General features: G+C 37.6%; 1 protein-coding gene across 1 annotated transcript in view; it reads left to right on the forward strand.

The window, feature by feature from the left end:
* EPS15L1 (epidermal growth factor receptor pathway substrate 15 like 1) overlaps positions 1 to 21,176 on the forward strand; it is a gene marked incomplete at its 5' end in the record, with an annotated part of 39,869 nt that extends 18,693 nt beyond the window's left edge. The window contains 8 exons of the mRNA XM_082495232.1: positions 169 to 295; positions 418 to 468; positions 848 to 984; positions 2,068 to 2,128; positions 2,397 to 2,479; positions 3,895 to 4,027; positions 16,015 to 16,220; positions 20,913 to 21,176. Coding sequence (XP_082351358.1) covers positions 169 to 295; positions 418 to 468; positions 848 to 984; positions 2,068 to 2,128; positions 2,397 to 2,479; positions 3,895 to 4,027; positions 16,015 to 16,220; positions 20,913 to 21,059 — 945 coding nt within the window. The 3' untranslated portion in view covers positions 21,060 to 21,176. The remainder of the gene's footprint in view (positions 1 to 168; positions 296 to 417; positions 469 to 847; positions 985 to 2,067; positions 2,129 to 2,396; positions 2,480 to 3,894; positions 4,028 to 16,014; positions 16,221 to 20,912) is intronic.
* Between the last annotated feature and the right edge of the window lie 1,222 nt (positions 21,177 to 22,398).

Raw genomic sequence — 22,398 nt, forward strand, 5'->3', positions numbered from 1 at the left:
GCTGTGTAATTACTTCTGCTTAGAAGCCACTTATTCAGAAAGTTCTTTAGGAAGTCATTTTTAAGATCATTAAACAGGAGCCAAGATATCATAGAGTTTCTGCTAAATGAGTAACTGAGCATTTTAACTGTAGTAAGTTGCCGTAATGTTTCTCCTCTTAATTTTTAGGATGATCCATTTAAGAATAAAGCCTTGATGTTTACCAATAATACACAAGAATTGCATACAGATCCATTCCAGTCAGAAGATCCTTTCAAATCCGATCCATTTAAAGGAGCAGACCCTTTCAAAGGCAGTAAGTGACCAATGGCTTACATGAGACCTTGAAGACCAGTTGTTGAGTAAATTATATTATCACAAACTTTTATCATCTTGATAAATAGTGGATAAAATAAATGATTTTTCTATTCTGCATAGGTGACCCATTCCAGCATGATCCTTTTGCAGAACAACCACCTGCTCCAGCAGGTAATAGCCCTTTTGATGACAGGACGGATATGATATAAACAATTTGTAGCCAAAACAAAGATTTTCAAGGCTTCCCTGGCTTCAGATTTTTGGTTTGCATGTGGGAACATAGAAACCTGACAGGGTGTGCCTTCAGGATCAATATGTTAATAATATGCATGTAACTCTTTATTAAGTCCATAACCTTAATATAGATGTGCACTTATTCAGACTTAGTAAATACCCTGTGTAGAGAGATATCTGGAAGTTTATCAGATTTACCAAATCATTGTGTTGTCATAAGAAAAATTACATCAGTGAGTATAAGCTCAAATATAGAATGGTTCATTATGGACACACTAGGTGCTACATTCTCTTTACGTTTTAATACTCCTCCTAGATCCATTTGGAGGTGATCCATTTAAGGAAAGTGATCCATTTCGTAGTTCTGCCCCTGAGGATTTCTTCAAGAAACAGGTGAAGAGTGACCCGTTTACCTCAGACCCATTCACAAAACCCCCCACTTTACCCTCAAAGGTCAGTAATTTTTAAATCTACAAGTAGTAGGTTTCTTTACTATTGACAAGTTTATTGTCTGAAAGCTAAATGGAATGAAATATCACTAAATAATTTTCTTCTAACTGATGAAATGTGATTAATTTTATTCTTAAAATTAAGTATGGATTGTTAAGGCAATCAGGAGTTTGTTCTCTCCAGTTCCGTGATAATGATGTATGTTCACCATGAAGATGCAGTTAGGTGGATTATTTTTTTTCTCTGTTGGGAATTCCAAGCCACCAGCACCCACTGATTCACACCATTACCCCCATTCCATCGACGTTTCTATTTGTGCAGTCAGATAGTGAATCGGATCGAGGAACTGATCTGGCTAAAGGATTACTGACCCACCAACAGACAATAGAGCCAACACAGTGAAAGGACTGCACAGAACACGTTTGTCAAATGTATAGTCACAGTTCTTAAGCTGTCCTTACGTGTATGTGTATGGTTAGTTTGGGGAGTGTGAGGCGGATTTTTTGTTTTGTTTTTTTAATTAATCCTTTCCCTCACCCTTATGGCACTCATTGACTATTGCCCCCCAAGTGTTAGAAGAGTGTTCCAGCATCAGTCAGTGGGAGGTTAGTTTGTCTAGCAATGTCGGTTTGTGCTTAGATAACAGCAGACTTTTCAAACTGAAGAGCAACTGTAAATACTATTTTTTTTTTTAAAAGAAGCAATATACAGACTCTCTGAATTAATAATAACGTAAATGCCTGCCTGAATATTCAGTCTCTATTGCTTAAAGACTGAACACTTCAGGGTGTCATTTCTTATTTTGCCCTGGTAACTAATAATGCTTGTATTTCAGTGTGATACACTTTTCACTTAAATGTGTTCTGCTTGTAGGTATTTGGTGTTTTGTTCAAGGCTCTCCATAGCCAAATGCACTAATAATGCAAATTTCATATCATCAGTCGATTTTATCCTACTATATGTCTACTGAACAGAGTGGTCTGATATTGGAAATAATTTGTCTTAAAGCAGGAGATTTTTATATGCATAAAAAGACAAGCGCACAGTACAGCAGAACAATAATTATGTGTATCTGTTCTTATTTAGCCTGACCCTTTTGAAAGCAGTGATCCTTTTACGTCTTCCAGTATGTCTTCAAAAGGTCCAGGTAAGAAGAAGAAATTTTATGGATTATGAAGATTAAGTCTTTGTGTACGCTATATACTTTTTTCTTTTTTTTCTTTTTTTTTTCCCCCCTCCAAACAACTGGTAGCAAACCTATTGTTTTATGGAATTCTCTTTAAACATCTCATGTCAGGCCAAAATGCAAGTGTGTTTTAATCACCTGCCTAGTTTTGTACTTCATTGGCACCAAGCATTCTTCATAATTCTTAAGTATTATTTTAAATATATTTTTTTTTCTGTATCTGTTTCAGATCCATTTGGAACATTGGATCCATTTGGAAGTGGTGCTTTCAGTAGTGGTGAGGGATTTGCAGACTTCAGTCAGATGTCAAAGGTAAAGGTTACAAGGAAAGCAACTGTCCTTTTAAAAATGTATGTACAGATACTTTTTTTTAGGGGTGTGAGAAGGTTGTATCTTTTCAACTGACAACCCACTTTTGTTAATTTTTTTCTGATCAACCTCACCGGTTACTTAGCTCAGCATTTTCCATCCCTCTCTGACATGGCAAAGTCTTAGCAAGACTGGTAGATTCATCAGGGATGAATCAACTTTTTATAAACATTTTCAAATGCTAGAGGAGCAAAAAAAAAAATAACTTCTAGTTTTCACTTGTAGGAAAAGGTAGTTGTTCCCAGATACTAATGTATTTCAGTGTTCAACCTTCCTCTAAGTCCTGAAGTCTGCTTCTTGGATGCTTCATCTCATAGTATCCTGACTTGTTCTTAAACTGCTCCATGAATACAGGGAACCAGAGGAAGGTGGAAAACATGGCGTGCTCTTAACAGAATTGTTGTTTCCTTGGTTTCTTGGTATAAACTGAGTAAATCGGGTATTTGAAATAGAACTAGGTCCTTACCTCCCCATCTGGATGGGAGGCTGCTGTTAGCCTTCTGAGATGGAGTTTGGAATTTACAGTTGACATCAGTTGCCCAACTTTTTACACTTAGTTCTACAATGATGCTTGAACACTGTAGATTAAATGTTAGCTAGAAAATTAATTAGTCACGGTGACATGATATTCTAACTTCTTGGGGATTTTTCTAACTTCTTACTGTTTTTTGTGGGGGTTCTAGCTCTCCGCTAGGTGGCAACAGTCTTTACAAATATTTGTGTTTGACTTGAGTTAGAAGTTTTAGCGAAAGTCCGACTGCAAGCTCTAGCTTTGCCTACAAAATTCCTCTTTCTTCATTTCAGGATGATACATTTCCCTCTTTTTTTGTGCCTTTTTTAATCAATAGGAGAGTCCTTCACAAGAGCCAGCTGAATATAGAAAACATTAAACATATGGTTGTAGAATTTTCCCTGAGTTTTTACAAGAAAGACAAATAGCTGTGTGTAACATAAGAAAAGCTTGGAAAAAAACCATCCATTCTGCAATTGACCATGTTTTTCCAGTTTCTGTCATGTTTCTGTTTATCGGAGTGAAGGCCAGACTGTAGTATGACCATTCATTGCCAAGTAGTAAAAAGGAGAGCTTTACTTCCTTTTATTTTTCTCATCAGCTTCTCGGTAGGACTAAAAGTTCTAGAAGTACTTAAGTGATTAAGAGCATAAATACTTTTGAACGTTAATGAAATCCTAGCACTTCTGTCAGTGGGTGTTAGCTTCTTACACCACTGACATAATTCTGTAAATCTGTTCTCATTTCTTGAAGTTAAGGCTTTTACTTGAGTTAACTTGCAGCTGTCATGAAACAACAATATTCTGCAATGTTCTTACATGCTTTTCTTTTCTTTTTACGCATGTAGTCAGTAGCTTCAGACCCCTTCGCCTCCTCTTTTGGAGGGGTGGGATTCTCAGATGACCCTTTCAAAAGCAAATCAGACACACCAGCATTGCCACCGAAGAAAAATGTCCCTCCACGACCCAAGCCACCCAGTGGTAAGGAGGCTTTCGTTTTTTTTAATAGCCAGTTCCCCCAATTTTGTGTATATTATTGGACATAAGGACAAGTTGACAGTCTTCTATGTCATTATCTTATATTTCAACCATGGAGGAAGGTGTGAAATTATCAGTAAACCAGCAGAAATTGTCAGTAAACCAGACTGGAACTTTTCAGACTGGAAAACAGCTGATTAGGGAGTAGTGTGACAGATCTGTAAAATCACTTGTGGCAAGGAAAGGGGGGGGGGGGGAATCTGTCATTTTCAAGTAGGCAACAAATGATATTAGTAAATGGCACCTTCAAAATAAACAAAGTGGTCTGTTTTTATACAATGCTCTACATTTAGGATATTTTTTTTTTTATTGCCAGAGAATGTGTTGAATTCAAAAAAGTTTAAATGGGCTTAAAAAGAACTAGGTAGTTCTTAGAAGTTCTTAGAAGAAAAATCCAACAGGAATAACAGGGTCTAGCAAAAGCCAAAGTACTCTTTCTGGCTCCTGTGTTGCTGAGTGTCTGCAAGGTAGTCTGAAGTATGGCTGTATCTTTACCTTGTTTTGATGTTCTTCCTGAGGCATCTGCCACTAGATACTAGAACAAGAAGAGGGTACAGGGCTGGATAGACCTGTCCTGATCTGTCCAGGTATGATCATTCTTGCATTCACACATTGCTGCATTAATTAAATATAAAACACTTTCTGGGTATATGGCTTGTTCCTGCTTCAAGTCCATTATGTATAGAAATGTAGAGATACGTGAATCTCCTGAACTGAAAATAAGATTTCTTTTAATGGAGGTTCAACTTCTACTGGTTCACCCTCCCTAGAGTTGATTTTCAAAATATTCACATACCAGTGAAACTGTTTTAAGAGCTGAAGCCACTTAGAGCTCCTTTTAACAACAGTAGTATAGTTCAGTTAATCTTAGCAGTGAACGTTTAGTTGGCTTAAAAAAAATCAATCTGGATTGTGCTTATGAATAGGCACATAATTTTGCACCAAACATGTAGGTCAACATCTATTATTCTCATGTATCCACTCACAGTGTTAGGAAGCATAACACAAAGAAAACAGATTCATTATTAATGTCTCCCTTTCTAAATATGTGGATTGTCTAGCTTTCTGCTGTTGCATTTTGTAGCAAAGCATGCACCCTGCACCCATCCTGTTTATAAAAGGTATTGTTGATCTGGCTGGTTTTGCAAACCAGTTATGCAAGAACTAGCTCCTTGGATAATTTGAAAAGTGCTTTCTGTTACCAAGTTATTCTGAAGATCTCATTAATTATCCCATAGATTGATCCAAGGCTTGCAAAATCTATTTACTACAGTAGAATTAAAAGCAGGCCATTGCAGCAGCATTACTTTGTTCCTATGACTATGATTTTATTGCCCAAGAGTTGATCATGCACAGTAAAACCCTGAAATCAAATCATGAGGTTCTGCGTAGGTGAGTATCGGTGGAAATTTGTCAGGAAATGCTCTAGGATTGTGGAAAAGTTCTTGAAGTGGTCTGTTCCATGCTTGCTTTGTGTAATATTTTCTGCTGTTGAGGTACTAGAGAGCTTTAGCGTTTAAAAAAAACGCATCATGTGTAATGATGACAAACATCAACTAATAGGAAACAAATTAATAGAAGCAGAAATATGAAAGCTGAAGGTAATCTTACTTGCCATTGTGAATTATGTTATTTTTCATTATTTGGTTTTCAAGGAAAGTATGTAAGTGGCCATCTTTTTCTTTTTAGGAATACATAAAATAATACAGTGTTTAGAGGGCCTATATAAAGTTGAATGAGTCAAACAAATACCAAATATACCTATGTTATCTCTTTCATGTGGTTTATTTCTATTTCTTGTTCGAAACATGATTATTCCTAGCAAACACAGTGTAACAGTAGCAGCAAAGGTGAGAAATACATGCCATAAGATTGACTCACCTACATGGGGGGTTTCTTTTTTGATTTATGTCTCTTCATTCCCTCTTTAATACATATAGAGGAATTTTGGAGAACATTTAGCTTTAGTTTGTTTTGAATTTAGACATGCGCACTCAGCCTTTAATCAGTCTTTTTAAAAAATTTGTTTAAATGTGTACTTTCCCCTCTTTTTGGGAGACACAATATTTGTAAGGTTCCGCTGCTCTACCAAAAGCAAATGTTGTTATGATAAAATAGACTAAGGAGGAAACAAAGCAAGGTTTTTTTTAAAGCAAATGAGCCTCATGTGCTTATGCAGTTATACTCCTCCCTTCCTTCCACAACTAAGGCAATCTTCAGTGGTTACTTAAAGCATGAGAAATTATATAGTAATATACTGCGATTCTAGCAAGAGATACAGGCGTACAAGTGTGTGTTAGAAATGGGAACGCTGCTCAGAAAACAAACAACAGACAAGAAACTTCCGTTGTTTCTTACCTTTCTCATTGGTCTGTTTAATTAAAAAACAAGTAGGTGATAAAGATCTCGCTGAAGGACGAATAAATGCTAGTTATTACCAGACAAATCTGTAGTTTGCCTTTCTGTTGCCAGTTCATATTCTTTTTAGTAAACCTGTTGTTTCTGTTGGGGGGAATTTTTAATGTTGAAAAGCACTTGTTTGGTTTGCTTGCATTTTGTTAGACATGTGCAGTGGAGATCTAATACAAAGCTTTGCTTGTCCTCAACACTCTACAGTCAAGTAGAAAATACTAATACATATTTTTGCAGATTTCCCAAGTAGTTGTTGATAGGGGAAACTAACAAAATCCACCAGGGATTGTTCCCAATTCAGTGCTTTTCTATATGTGGTTTTCTAGGAGTTATGTGACATGCAAGCATTGTCTGATCAATCCGTCGAGGTATTGCAGGGTGTCCTGGACAGTCAGGGTATGGCCAACAGATGCCCCAGTTCCCGTCTTGCCCACGTGTCTGTTTTGTCCAGATGAATGAGGAGTTGTGCATCAGGTCTTGTTTCTTCACGGAGACAAAGGCAGAGCAAACCTTGGGCACTGAGCACGGGGCCAGGAAAACACTTCAGACATAGCCTCTGGTTACCATTTACTGAAGGCCAGATCAAAAAGGCCTGGAAAAACCTGGAAAAGGAATGTGTAGTCCAGCTCAGCTGCTGCCATGCAAAGGCTCTGGGACAGCCTTCGTGCCATGCTGAAGGGAACTGTTCTGCTGCTGCCAGCTTGGATGTGGCAGGGTTGCAGTGGGCGATCATTGCAAGTCCCGACCTGTTTGCTGGCTGCTTGTTGGTGTTTGTTATTTTTCAAATCTTGGACGCTGAGAAGCAGCTCTGACCTGCTGACTGTATTAGCAGATACTTCAGTTCGCAGCCATCTGTGGTTGTTACTATCTGGCGAGGATAGGCACACACTTGCTGTGTGGCATGGATTAGACACCATTGAGATCTCTATCTTTCCCTTCTCAAAAACGAAGGTTAAGAGAGGGGATGACAATCATGTCATTATTTCCTTAAAGTTGTATCTAGGCTGAATCTCAGGCTTACGCTTGTTCTGTTCTTCAGTAAATCATTTTCCTTCTTTCTCACTCCTTTTTGAACGAAAGTCGTTCAAGATCTTTTAGATGTTACAGAGTCTTAAACTGATCCCTGCTTGGTCCAAGAGAAATTGCATATGTTTGTTTTTCTGATTAAATGCTCTGTTGTGTTTTTTTCAATATAACTGTTTAAAGGTAAAATGCAGAATCTTTAAAGAGAATTGGAGGAAGGCTAATAAATCAGTGACTAAAGTAGAGAATGACAAGGAGAATGGTGTTTCAGAAGCAGCAAGCCTGGATACCAGTGGACATCAAAGCACATCTGTTACATGCAAAGATTTGAAAAATTGGTCTCTCTGTCCCTTACCTGCTTTAAAATTCTCTTTTCAGGTTGAGGAAGATTAGCTAAGAAAAAGCTCTTTACCTCTTCTGACTTGACTGTTCTAATAAAAATCCCCAAGAGAGTATGTGCATGTTCTTTCCCTGTAGGAATGTATTCGTAGCCCATGAAGTTCTTAATGGACATTAGGTTTCGTACAGCTGCCTGGGACTTGGCTGAAGTAATATGATGTTCACCAGGTGGTACTGGAGAACTTGAAGGTTTCTTTGGAGAGAAGGGGAAGGTTTTCTGTATTTATTGATGCTGGATCTCAAGTAATGCTCAAAAAAGCAAGAAAAAAAATAGATAGAAACAGGCCTGTGCTTTGCATAATGGGCTGTGATAAACTGAAAACATGACAATATTAATTACTTATATTAACAAAAATAATAGTAGTATATGTTGACATACTTAAGCAAAGGTGCCCTGTGACAGGGATCTAAATTTCAGTGCAAATTGTTTTCTCAAGCTGTCCTAAAACATAGCTAAGTTTTGTAGATTTGTAAGTACATTTTATTTTCTGTCATAGAGGATTACCTGTAGTGTTTAGCACTACTGAACTTCTGGTCGCTTTCTATTTCTTACACTAGTTCTTGGGTTTTGTAGGACTTTTATGTAATTAAGAAAAAAAAAGTCTGAAAGAACAGATACACTGAAACCTGTCAGTTAAAATGTTATTTGTAGGTTCTCACAGATTAACAATTATGTTTTCTGCCGTGAGCTGCAGATTGAAATCAGTCAGAGTTCACCGCTAACTAGTTTCTAGGTAAAAGTTGTTGATTACAAAAAGAGAGAAACAGATTTTTTTCTTTCTTTCTTTTCTTTTTTTTTTTTTTTTTTAAAGTACAGGAAGTTGCTGTGTGGGTGTCAGTGATTGGGTTATAAGTAAAATTCAATGCTCTAGTGCTTTGATCGTGGGACCTACTGCTTTTGCCCCACCCTTACCACTTCCTTTAAATGCAGCACCATGCATTCCACATTGCGGTTATAACAGTACTGTTAACCAGTGATATTAGTGGAAGAACCTTCACCACTAACCAGTGTGTAACCTTCAACCTCTTCTAAATTTTTATTGCTTGCTTATAGTGGTTTTGACCTTTTTAACCTTGAAAGAATATAAAAGTCCTAAAAACGCATAAAGAAAGTGTTCTTTCCAACTTCAGTATGCTTTCTTCTTGCAATGATTATTTAATAAAACCAGTTATTTTTATCACTCTAGCTTTTTTAGGCTGTGTGAATGTTATAAATTATATTGAATATATTGTATATTAGTGACTAATAGAGGTCATGGGTATTGTATTAATAGTGAACTTCTTCAATGCTAATGTACTTTTAAAAATTCGGTTTTTCTTTGGGATGCCAATACATGAATAGCAGAAAAATATCATGTAACTTGGAATTCAAAGGACTACATATTGAATTCATGCAGTGCAAGAAGGAAATTAGTGGATTTACTTAGCTGCTATTTGAAATACAGGTATTAAAGTAAATTATATTGGGAAATTATTATTCCCAGCTGCACACAGTGGGTTTGTCAAAGAACTTCATCTTTGATTTTTGATCCATTTATTCTTTGTAGTTCTGATGTATGATGACAACTGAATTTATAAATTGGCATCTCAGAGGTTAGTGGTTAACATGTTTGTGTTTGAGTCGATTCCATTCTCACAGGCTTTAAGTTGTATTAAAGATATATTAAGATCTTTGAGATCTTAATATTTTATTGAACTAATCTGAAAACATTTAGCTGTGACGCATGTTGTAATCCATCATCTACAGAAATAATAGTTCCCTAGTTTGGGGTGAGGATGCTTTGCCCTTTCCTCACAAGTGTGGTTGCTGGAGAAGACTGTTGTCAGTCCCAAAGAAATGCAAGAAAAATTAACAGGCAGCTCACAGAGCAGCTTTCCATTCTGTTCCTGTGGTGCATGGACCTCGGAAGGTAAATTTAAGATAAGTTTGCCCACTAAGTGCTCATGATTAAGAATGTATACTGAAGGCTGTTTGACTTCAGAGCCTTAGTGGGTGGGTACCCAGATGGGATATGAACACATATTCCAGGCTTACCTGGACCAGGATTGTCTCACTTGAAGCTTTTAAGCTAGATTCACTCTAGCACCCCTTGGTGCTAGAGGTGCACCACCTCTAGGACATTTTTTGCACCCCTTGAACCGATTTAGATGCCTCTTACTACTCCTGTGCATAATCAGATACCTGATGCTGCCTGCCACCACTCTGCTCGCATGAATCAGAATGGCAGTGCAAGCAGCTCACGGCAAGGCGATGTTTGTACAGCCCTGTTCTGCTGCTGTCTTCCTTTGTATTTGATGCTTCCTCCTCCTCTATGTCAACGATAAATATAGTTCTTTTTCGTGTGTGTCACTTCTCTAAATTTAAGGCATTTTATGGTTTGACTGTTTTTACCATTTTAGACTTATTTTCAGCTATAAAGCAGCACAAAAGCTCTGTCAGTTCACATTGACCTCATTGACTGTTGTCAGTGAGGAAAAAAGAGCATAGGTCTTTGCTACTTTTTGAGTTGGACATAGAAATGTTTTTTTTTAATAGTGTTTGTTTGCCTGTGCTGTGTCTTCAGTGTCTCAGATGAAAATTAAGACTTCACAGTTTGCTCAGTATCTTGCTTAAAACAGACAAACTGAAGCCTGAATGCTTTGTTGTGTGCATTTACTGATTTCATTTATTTAAAGAAAATGATGTCTTATGAATACTTAGTGTTTAAACATGTCATGTTTTTGTGGCCATTCTTTTTGACCTGCACCATGGACAATCCCCCAGGCTACGAATTTGCACAGAAATTTGTTCTGTGTATTTAGTGAGATAATTCTAAGAAGAAAAAAGCCATGTCAGGTACAATAGATGTAATCAGGAGTTATGAACAAAAGAAAGAATTTTATTAAGCAATCAGGAAAAAATGTAAAATAATTCCCTTACATTTATTTGCATGGGCATATTCAAGTTATGGGGATCAATGATTTTGGTCTAGAGGAGAGTATAGAGTTCTGTTCTTTTATTCATTGCGTGATCACAGGAGTACAGGAGTGTGATGTTTATTTCAGAGTGGTACCACACACCTGTTTCCGTAGAGCTTCTTGGGTACCCAGGGTTATTCACAAGTAGCACAGTGTCTGTTTACCTTTATTTTTTTTTTCCCTCATCTGCAGCTGAGAGTGAAAAATTTAGCCTCAAAGTTTGTGACTGACAGGAAAACTTTTTTATTTTTCATGCCTTCTAGAAGATCTGACAGTTGCATTAGAACACAGGCATCCCATGTTGAGAAGGATAAATGACTCATGGGTGGAGCACCTGCCCAGCCACAAACTAAAAATTCCATTCACGCTCTGATTCTGTTGTTTATGCTGATCTCTCACCGTAAAGATATTTCAGTACTGATTGTTGAAACAGGTTGTTCAGAATCTGTTTCAGAACAGATTGTTAGGCTGAGCGTGTAACGATTTCCCTAACCTCACCTTTCAAGAAATTCGTAGTTTTCAGAATATTTCTCTTGAGCTCAGGCTTTCAGCATTACAGGCTAGCTCAAGGTGCGAACTTTGCAAATGTTAAGCAAAAACTGTTTCGAGGGGTTTTTTGCATAGGAAAAAATCTTCCTTCTGTTACTACAAATATATATTGTGATTTTGTGCAAAGAGCTTTATTGCCAAACAGTTGAGTTTGAAATACAATGCAGAAATAGACCCTGTTGAGGACAAATACCTTTGAGTATTCTGTAGAAAATCAGTTTTAATTTAACTAACCTTCAAGCATACTTTTAAAACTAGTAATTTTTCTATAAGTTCCTAAAGTTCACAGTTTGTGAAAGTTTTATTCAGTGGAAGAACTGGATAGTTTAGCAGGATGGTGAAAAACATGCAGAGTGAGTTAGGAATGATATATAAATTTGGTAAAGAGCCAAGAGAAAGAGGTGCTGGGAGGCACCTTATATGCTCCGCAGTCTTCAAAGTTTTTCTAGAGTAACACTTCCTCTGGCATATGAAATATGTGAAAGGTCGGAGCCCTGGTATTATATGTTCAAATATAATCACAGGTCTGGGCTTAACTCACCTGGTTGCTGCTTATCCTATGTAGCAGGACTGTGACTTCTTACAGCGTATTTTTCACTTTAGAAGGTTTCCTGGAAAGGAGTACATGTTTAGTGAAAGTTTGAAGTCGGGTCATCTCAACTCTGCCCTGTTTGCCTGTGAGCATGCCTAGTCCAGTCTTCAAACACATGAAGACATGCTGCTTCTCATAATTCGGTGAGATGCTCTTCTAAGCAGAAAGTTAGGACTATTGTTGAAACACAGAACATAGAAAAAACTATAAATGTTTCACTTCATTGTTTCGTTGTTAATATCTTGTCATTCAGTAAGACAAATTCTGTAATTGCATCCTACCAGTGAGATTATATTTGCCTTGAACTACAGATCTCAACCCTAAAGTTTGCTGTGGGGTATGAAATTAGATAAACCCTTCATATGGGTGGAGTTCACTATAAGTTAACAGCATTTGCTGTGGTAAACCATTTTGTTCATCATCTCTTTTTGCTGAAGTGAGTCCTCGGTGTGGTTTGGGTGCACCACTTGGGTAACTGCTGAAACTGCTGTGGTTTCAGAATAGGACCTGTTTTGCTTTTTTCTGAACTTTTTTCCCCTGAAACTATTAGCAGAAAAATCAAATAAGTCAGGGTTACAACTGTTTGCCTGCACTTTCGTACTGCTATACCTCAAAAACGATGAGCGGTATCATGTAAAAACGTAACATTTTCCAGTGACTATAAGATAAATGCAATCTCCGTTACTGCTAAGTGTATATTTTGCAATATTATGATTTTACCAATGTCCTTCGGTTCAGTTGGTGACTTTTTGATGTGGTTTGGGTATTTTTGCTTTACATTATAGAGATACTGTACCCACATTCTTGACATGCTGAACATGGGAATACAAAAATCTTTTTTGTACTTAAGTATACCTTTACTGCACTGGGAGATTCACACCTGGGTCTGCCAGCAAGAAGGTCAGAAAGGTAATTCTGGTGGTGTTGTTACTAATTTGTGGCCGATAAATGAGTACATTTGAACGTCTAACTGAACCAAACAAACTTCTCCCAGGCCTCAAAGCCATGTTTGCAGAGTGTGGCAGGGTAAAACAAACTATAAGCAACGTACAAAGTGTGAGGAAAGAGGGCTCGTTGAGGACTCTGTCGTGAGTGCCAGGATCAGTGCACTCAGGGTGGGCACTGCCCTTAAAATTGCTCTGCAAAAAACAAACCTGGTATTATAAGGGTCTCTCTCTTTCACCTTTTCTTCAAAATAACGAAGTTAAAGCCCTGTTCTTTTCTTTAACATATGAAAACTGAAGAAGAAGGTGCTTAGAATGTGAAATGAAAATTTTCAATATTATTAGCAGTAACTTTAGTATTCATGGTGACATTTCCTCTACAGCAAAGTTATTCTTTGTGATCTGCTGTGAAGATGAAGCACGAGAAACCCCGATGCTCTTTGTGTATGTTCTGAAACCACTAGGGGCTTCGTGCAAAAACATTAAACAGGCCACCTACAAAAAAACAGGTTTGCTGAGCAAATAACGTTGCAAACCCTGCGTTCGTATTAACAGTCACCAGTTCCACAAAGTGGTTTCGGCAACAGAAGATTTAACCTAAGGAAAGGGCAGCTTAAAATGGGTCATTTTTGCCTCTATCAGTCGAAATTGGTTTGGGGCGATATAGGGTGAGGGGTGCTGGTGGGGATTTGCTTGCTAGTAACTGGCAATAGAGGAAGGAGAAAAAGATGTAGAGGGCTCTTGTTTTGCCTTGACCTTAAATTAGAAATGCAGGTACTTTAATTCTCTCTGTAATTTAAAATCATTTGCTCTTTTATCTGGAGAATTACATACAAAATGCTGAGTTACTCATCTCTGACCAGGTTTGCTTAGTTCACTAACGCTGCATAGCTGTGGCCGAAGGCGAGATCTCCTGAAGGCTGTGGTGGTGAGCGGGATGGAAATGCCTCGCTCCATTTCAGAGAGCAAAACGAGGCCTCTGTCGATAGGAAAGGCAGTTTAAAACTGTGGCGAAAGAGGGTCCGTGCCTGTTGGGAGAGCAAATGCTGCTGGTATTTCCTGTATATTTTGTCGCTTCCTTCCATGAAGGACAAATCGTTGGTCTGATCTGCTTGTCTTTAGAAGTCCCACATGTGGTTGCCAATATGGGTGTCCGTATATCTTTGCCACATCTGTTAACCAGGACGGAGCACGTACTGAACCATGAAATATAGTATTGGAGTGAACTTTAAGAGATCTCGTTTATCCTCCAGCTTCAAGGCAGCTAAACCAGTGTGATTTCTAGAAACCCTTTCTCAAATCTCATGGACGCGATGATGGAATGCAACGAGTTCCCTAGGTAGTCTTGAGTATTCTGAAGTTATAAACATGTTACAGATTGTCTATTGTAAATCTCTTGGTAAAATCTAAATCCATTAGCCACCTTCTTCATGGAAGATGTGCCTACAGGACTATGATCGGTCTCCCCTTGAATAGTCTTTAAGCCTAAACAAATCCAGTTGTATCTCCTGCTGCACGTCTCTTGTTTTCTGCGCCTCTGTCTGCCTGCTTGTTCCGCTGTGGACTTTCCTTGCTTCACATTTTCCCTGAAGCACGGTGCCTGCGAGCGGGCACTGTACTGCCTCCGAAGCCCGAGCATGACGTTAGCACTGCACTAATGAGCTAAGAGCCTGCGTGGTTCCTCCGGCTCCCCTGTAAGTCTGTGCCTGCCCAAGTTTGTGGGCTCCAGCCCCCTGTGCCGTGGGTAAGGAGGTGCCGCCAGGCGGGAGCAGAGCCTGCGGCCGGTCGAGGGCTGTATGTTGGGCGAGCGGAGCCCGGGGCAGGTGGGCTTTTGGCTGGCCCCTGGCGTAGGAGAGGCTGAGCCGTGATCTAACGGCAGGTGATGGCAGGCTGCTGGGTGGGTTATTTATCTAGTGCAAGTTTCCTGATCTTTATTTCTCGTTGACCAATGAGTATTTTCACAGCTTTGAGCAACTGTCATAAAGTTCCCAAGCAACTACCAAAGCACCTTCTTAAAAGCTATCAGGTTATGTCTTAGACGTGCCAAGTACATACTCTGAAATTTGGCGTTTCCACTCCATTTCTCTGTGCTTTCCTAGTATGTGTATCCTGATGTGAATAAACTATGAGATTCCTATTATTAAGTTACAGTTCAAAGAATCAGACATTTCAAAAAAGATAGCTTTATTCATGCAAATAATGTATGTAATTCAGGTTACTGTACAGGTTGTAAGTATTTCTTTCTTGTTTGGTTTTCTTTGGGGGAGGGGGGAAGGTGTTAAGATAAAAAAATTACACTTATCCATTTAGTTATTTGACCTAACAAAATAGTACTTTTTGAAAGGGGAATTGAAAATGAACCACTGAGGTTCTAATTGCAACAAATAAAATATACAGCCATTATTTATGAGCGTACACAATAGTGCCTGTGATTTCATTTGTTATTGGGGTGGAATATAAGAACAAGCGGATGCCTACAAAAGGTGGGTTGCACAGCAAGCACCCCACAACAGGGCGATTTCTTCATCAGTCTTTTCCCTTGTACGTGTGGTGGTGGAAGGATATACGAGTCCCAGAAACAAACACAGAATGCATGCATTAAGTAAAGTCACAGATAAGTTACTACTTAATTCTATTTAACATGATTATCTTTTAGCGATAGGTATTTTTAATTATTTTGTCTTTTATATGATCCCAAACTTAAACTTGAAATATCTCTAATCCTGGAAAATGAACTAAAGTCATACGTGTCAAATTCTTCTGACCAAATGTCTTTATATTGGGTTTTATTATGTAAAATCGTGGTGGCATTAATATTGCGGTATGTATAAGTAAGATAATAAATCCATTTAAATAAAACAACTGTTTGAGATGATTTGCATGGAGAAATGAGTACAATTACATTTGGTTAAATTTTAAACACCCCAGGAGGAATGGATGATGCTAAAGTGTATCAGCACAGTTTCCTATTTAAGGGGTTTGCATTGCCCATGGTAAGTAACTTCTCTTTTTCTCCTTTTGTTTTTGTTTTTGTTTTTTCCTAAACTTTCCAGGTAAAAGTACTCCTGTAAGCCACCTTGGGTCTTCAGATTTTCCCAAGCCCCATGATCCATTCCAGCCATTTGGGGCTGACAGCAGTGACCCGTTTCAAAGTAAAAAGGGGTTTGGGGACCCATTTAGTGGAAAAGATCCATTTGCTCCCTCCTCTTCAAGTAAAACTTCTAAAGACTCTTCCTTGGGGTTTGCAGACTTCAGCTCTGTAAGTTAAGTTCATTGTCTCTGAGCAAACCACTTTCTGCTCTGCTTGCAGCAATCTGTTGGGGTTTTGGTTTAACTGCAAACCTACTGTTCACTGGCTTCTGTCTCTTAGTACCTTCATGCTGTCCTTATTGTTTTTGTATTAATATTTCTGTAATAAAAAGGCATTATTTCAATAAAAAAAAAAGAAGCTTCGTACTAAATTTTAAAGGGTTTACTTGCATTTAAATTATTTTAGTACAGTGTGCCTTTACTCACAAATTCTTGTAGCCGAATCTGTGTATTGTTTTTGTTGCATGGAGGCTATTTTGTAAACTGATCTTTGGGAGCCAATGATGTAAAGATTCAAAAACAATTGTTGAAAACATTTATATAGCAATTTCACCATATCCTGAGAAGCAAATCCTTAAGGGGAAAGGTTCCATAAAGTATTTGTAATTGTTTGTGAAAAAAGTTCTGACAATCCTGTCACAATGTTTGCTGTATACGATGGAATGTGGTCATAAAGATACGCATACAAGGTAGAGATTGAAAATTTAGCTGTTGAATTTTGTTCTGGTTACTGATACTGTAGAAAAGCCCTTGTTAGACAAAGAACACAAAATTGTTTTGTAGAACTGATAAAAGAAATGTTCGTACTGCACTCCAAAAGACAGTTTCAGAAGGTTTGAAAGCAAAGCCAAGTACCCATTCATTAAAAAATAGCAGGGTTTCTAACCGCCTGGCTTTGGTTTTAGTGCTGGCAGGTTCGTTACTGAATTGGAAGTCATTGTAAATGTAGTAGTAGTGTGGTTCTTGCTGCTTCCATGAGTAGATAGAAATCTGTTCCATCCACAGCCTCAGGCTTCTTCCTCCTTTCATGTGTTTTTGTTCTGTCACGTTGCCACGCAGTAAAATTGCCAACTTAATCTGTTACTCAACTCCGATGGACACGGTGCAGTGTTCAACAAGTGGAGATCTTTAAGCTGAATCTTTCAGGTTGCTTATTTTTACTGTTTTTTTTTTCCCCTAGTTATTAGTTAATAGTAAATGTGTATCACTTTCCTATTTGATATTGTTAGTTGAGGTCATCTGTGCATACCTTTAAGCTGGCCTCAGTGCTTTAATTTATCTATGATACCGAAGATGTCAAAGGTCGAGATCCGATGTATGCTTTACCACAGTTAGTACTAGCCTGTTGGATTTGCACAGTTAAATTCTGTGATTGTATACAAAAATGGTGACATTCTTAATAAAAATAAGACGCAAAACTTGCTTTATCTGAAATTTCTTGAACAGCATCTAATTTCTTCCTCGAATGAAAGACAAATAATGGAATGGAGTGACTGTTACCCAGCTATTGTCGTCTTACTTTACAGACTGCATTTAAGTTAAAAGTGTGGCTTACTCTGAGTGACTGTACCAAATGATTAACCAAAATCTCCGATGCCCATCCCAGTGGGTGCTCTGGTGGTAAATTTGCTGTGCCATCAGGTTTTCAGGAGATGAGATTAACTTTAGAAGATAAGAAGTAGGAAAAACTTGAGCAGTGGCCACTTATAATTACTGTTAGGTGGCACTTCATCCAATGAAATTAATTTTTAATTAGTTTTGTGAATTGCTTTCTACTGCTGTAAGAAAAAAAAAAAAAGCGGGGGGGCATTAACTGAATTTGACTAAAAAGAGAGCGACTTGATCCCTAATGTTTTCAATATTTATATTTTGCATGCCTGTACCACAATTATATTGCTACACTTGATAATTCTTAATCCTTCTGTAAGAAGTCTTAAGGGTACCAGTGACCTTGTAATCAGCTAGAATATTGGGCTTGTCTGTGCTAATGTTTGGGAAACTCTGCTCACAATGGAAATTAAAAGCAGTTTAACTTGCAGAAGGTGTTTTGACGTAGAGTTTGAGTCCATGGAATCTCAGAACAGGACCATACGATTGTGTAGGTTTGAATAATTGAATAACCCAATTTTTAATTAGAATTCTTTACTGTTGCCAAGAAGTAACATGAAGACCTTCACTAGGTTTTAGTAGCACTCTAGAAAGTTTGGCTTTTTTTGAGACGCTGGCAAATTCACGCACCCAGAGCTTAAGTATATTCTCATTCCATTCTTAACTTTTCCACTGGCATTAAATATGACTCTTTGGAACAAAACAAAGCCTTTTGGTAGCTCAGATTTCAGGTATTTCTAGGTTCCAGCTTCAGTTTACGGAACAACAAGAAAAGCAATCTTTCTGCCAACAGAAAGCATTTAAATTTCCAAGAAACGGAGCACTTAGTACTAAGCTAAAATTTTTCTCTTACTATAAGCTGGTAATTTAGTAAACGCAAGTCAGTGTAGGTTTTTGTGTATTTGATTAGTTTGGCTGCAGTCTGCTGTTTTCCTATTTTATGCCTTGGGTCTAACTGTACTTCTGAAAAAAAAAAAAAAGGTTTTTAATGAAATGACAGATATGTGATATGTATTTATAGACTTCTTGAAACCTGGACACATGCAAAGAAATTGTTATTGCATTAAATGACTTGTAATTCAGCTACGTTACCTTTTTATAGGCAGTCTGTGCAAGAACCAGTGGCACTAATGAACTGTTATTTCTCTATCTGATGGTCAGAGTTATGCTCCTGAAAATTTTACTTTATGCTAACCATTTGTAATAAGGCACATCCAGATTTGTTTCCAATGAATCACTTGCCTATTTTCTTTTTTTATTTTAACTCAGCACTTCTAACCACAAAAATGTAACTTGTGTACCATAAACAAGTCATAATTGGGACTCTCATAAGCTTTGGAAGACTTATCCTAAGATGTAAGCTATATAAGTAGGACTGTTTTCTCAACATTAAAAAAAAAAAAAAAAACCACCCCACAGGGTTTGACCAAAGCTTATTGTATTTCTGAAAATAGTAACTGTTATTCTCCATCCCAGCTATATGATCTTTTTGAATTCTTGGAATTGATGGAGAAGTTCTACTCCCATTTGAGTCCATTGTTACTGTAGCTTGAAAAAAATCATCTATTTAAAATCTTAGCAAGCTTTTAAACCTTACCTGTCAACTGACATTATTTAAATGAGTAATGATAGTAACTTTTTTTCATTTTAAAGTAAACTATCATAAAATATGTGGCACTTCTACTGTATTTCAATAACATTGAATGCAAAGGTCCTCATCTAAATTTTGATAGCAGTGAAAGCAGAGGTATTGTTTGAACAAAGGTAATTTTAAAATAGTCCTTTTTTTTGCACCGAATAATCTGAAAAATCATAATGAGAGAAATAAAATGAGGAATTGCGAGCATCTGAAAGCACATGGATAAAGCATAATTTAACTGAATTATGAGTACATGAGAATTGGACTTGGGTTGAAAGGAATTCAAATAGATGCGTTTATTTCAAAAATATGAATTAAAGATAGAGTGCAGGGTGGAAAAGGCAGGGGTGGGGGCCATCCCGTAGTATAGAGGCAGCTGGGCATAAGTCTGGCACTTGAGATTGCCTTTAATACTGATACTTTAATACTTTAATAAAGGTTGCCTTTAATACTGTTCAATATTTTGAGCTTCTCTGGGAAGGTGGAGCCGTATCAGGCAGCGCAGTGGCAGCTTTGCCTGTCTTCAGGGTCTGTGCGTTGGGGACCACAGGGTAATTTTTGCAGTATGTGTTCAGCTGGAGTTGAAACTATAAATTCCATGTAGTTTTCGCATAAAAAAAAAAAAAAAAAAAAAACCGACCCAAATAATATGTTTTCCTGAACGGTCAAAAAAAGCCGGTGCAAAGCAAATTTTAGAAGTGGGGTATAATGCAAACATTTGCATGCAGCTGTGTGAATGCTTCTGTTAACATCATCCTCCGCAGCGAATGCTAAAATTAAACAGTAACAGATTACATTTTAGTTTTAAATTGTTATGATTTCAAGAAAACATTTTAATATTTTGTGCAAAAAGCTCAAACAAGCAAACTTTTGCATACTTCAATGGTAGATAGTGGAATATAGTCTTGGAATAGTTTTGCTGCAGCGTACTTAAATGTGTTTTGGGAAGCTCAAACAGGCTTAGAAGCTGAATGTTATAATGTGTTATATTTCCTTAGTGTTTTCTGCTGAGGTAAATTGGATTCTCTTACATTATTTCTTACTGGAAAAACTCTGCATGTATTTTATAAACAGTAACAGAAGCGCTTTTTGTGACTTTGGATGTGGTGACGAAACTTCCCACAAATCAGCGGTCTCCAGAATCATTATTAAAACCCCTCACCCTTCGCAGGAAATACTACAATAAAACTCTCTGCAACGGAGTTGCACAAGAGTAAATAACTCTTGTTTTTACCAGCTGTTTACTATTCTTAAAAATGGATGTAGGTTGCTATGCTCCCAAACCGCTAACTTGCTGGTTTTGTGTTTGTGGAGTTTTTGTTTGGCTCCAGTCCCCTGGCCGTTTTCATACACAACTGAGCCATGGATGCGGGGACGTGCAGCCCAGATGGGTTAGTTTCCTGGTGGGAGGAGGAAGAAATTGAGGAAATAAATTAAAGGATGAAGTGAGGAAATCAGTGAGTGAATTTTTATCCTAATCCAGAAGAACTAGCCTAAGACAGCTTGGTATACTTGATCCATATATTTAATCCCTTTGATTCGTTGTATTTTTCACATAATTTCTTCTAGCTTTTTGGTAAATTTATTAATTTATTTTCCGTTTTCGTTTTTTAGTTTGGAAATGAAGAACAGCAGCTGGCGTGGGCAAAGCGCGAGAGCGAAAAAGCAGAGCAAGAAAGACTAGCTCGATTGCGGAGACAAGAACAAGAAGACCTTGAGTTGGCTATTGCACTCAGTAAGGCTGATATGCCAAACTCTTAAATAGAGGTTCTTTGGCTCCACCCTGTCCGAGTGAAACCTTTAAACATGGCTTTTATAAAAATACTAAATTCTTGGTTTATGTTGTGAAAATTTTAGTCACCTTCAACTCTAAACAAGACCGGCTGGTTACGTCAAACCCAGCTCTCTGTGGCTTTTCAAGTGCATAATATGCAGGAAACACTGTATAAGCTGTATTATATGTTCTAGATAAAATTTACTGCTTGTAAGAAATTTAACGTATGATCCTAAGATACTGAAAGCAAAGTTTCTTTATCTGGAAGACAATGTTGCATATAGCAAACTGCAACTTGTGAATCATCTGGCTTTTTATTACCTGAATTCCATTGATTTTTTTTTTTTTTTTTTTTTGGAGGCTGCAGTATGAATTTCAAAGAAAACGTCATAAAAAGATAGTATTTATAGAATTAGCTTTCACTTGTTACATTTATTTAATAATTCACAGTAAGCTAATCAGTATGTCATCTGCGTCATCTATGTCAAAGTCTTCAGCATAAATTCATTATTAGATGGTCCCTTTTTATCCAGGAGATGCGGCTTTTACAAAAGAATCTGGCAATTCGCATATGATGAATACAAACATAGCGGACTGTATAAAATACTACGAAATGGAAGCCTCTATGAATAAGTAGTTCTTCTAATTTAAACATATGTTCGCATTGAGTTTTAGTAGTTGTATGTGATGTCGTAAAAGAGGGAGTTCATTCAGTTGTAGTAAATTGGACAATTAATTTGGCAATTAAATCATTAGGTAAAATCTTGCTTTATCTCATAAGCAAATATCATTTGCAGGATTGTGATACAAGTTTGAGTGCTGCTCTTATGTGAAGTCAAGCAATGGAAAACTTACTAAGCTTAAGCAGTGTTCATCCCTACAACTGCTTTTACCCTCTTTTGCTCCGACCACCAGGACGTAGACCCTGGAATTTGTGTTCCCCAGTTGACGGTGTGAGACGGCCTTTACCTCTACTTCTTTAATTCCCCCTATCTTATGTTAACGGGGTTACAGATCAAACGTAATTTAGCTGAAATAAGGCCAAAGGGAAACAGATTTTATTTGCCAAATACATGTTCATGCGTAAGTTACAGAAGTACTGGTGGACTGGATTGGCTTTAAAATACGGCATGCAGTAGTCCAAGTAGGAACAGATTTTATATACACCTCTAGAACTCGGTACTTCCACCTGGTCAGGGTAACACGGAATGTGTTTTACATGTCATATATAAAATAAGTCCTTATGATAAGTGTGAATTATTTACTTGCTAAAAAATGCCTTCTCTGATTACAGGAATTCTAAAACTTCAGTTGTCTTTGCCTTGG

The sequence above is a fragment of the Vanellus vanellus genome, assembly GCF_965231255.1.
Source record: "Vanellus vanellus genome assembly, chromosome: 25".
NCBI classification, from domain to species: domain Eukaryota; kingdom Metazoa; phylum Chordata; class Aves; order Charadriiformes; family Charadriidae; genus Vanellus; species Vanellus vanellus.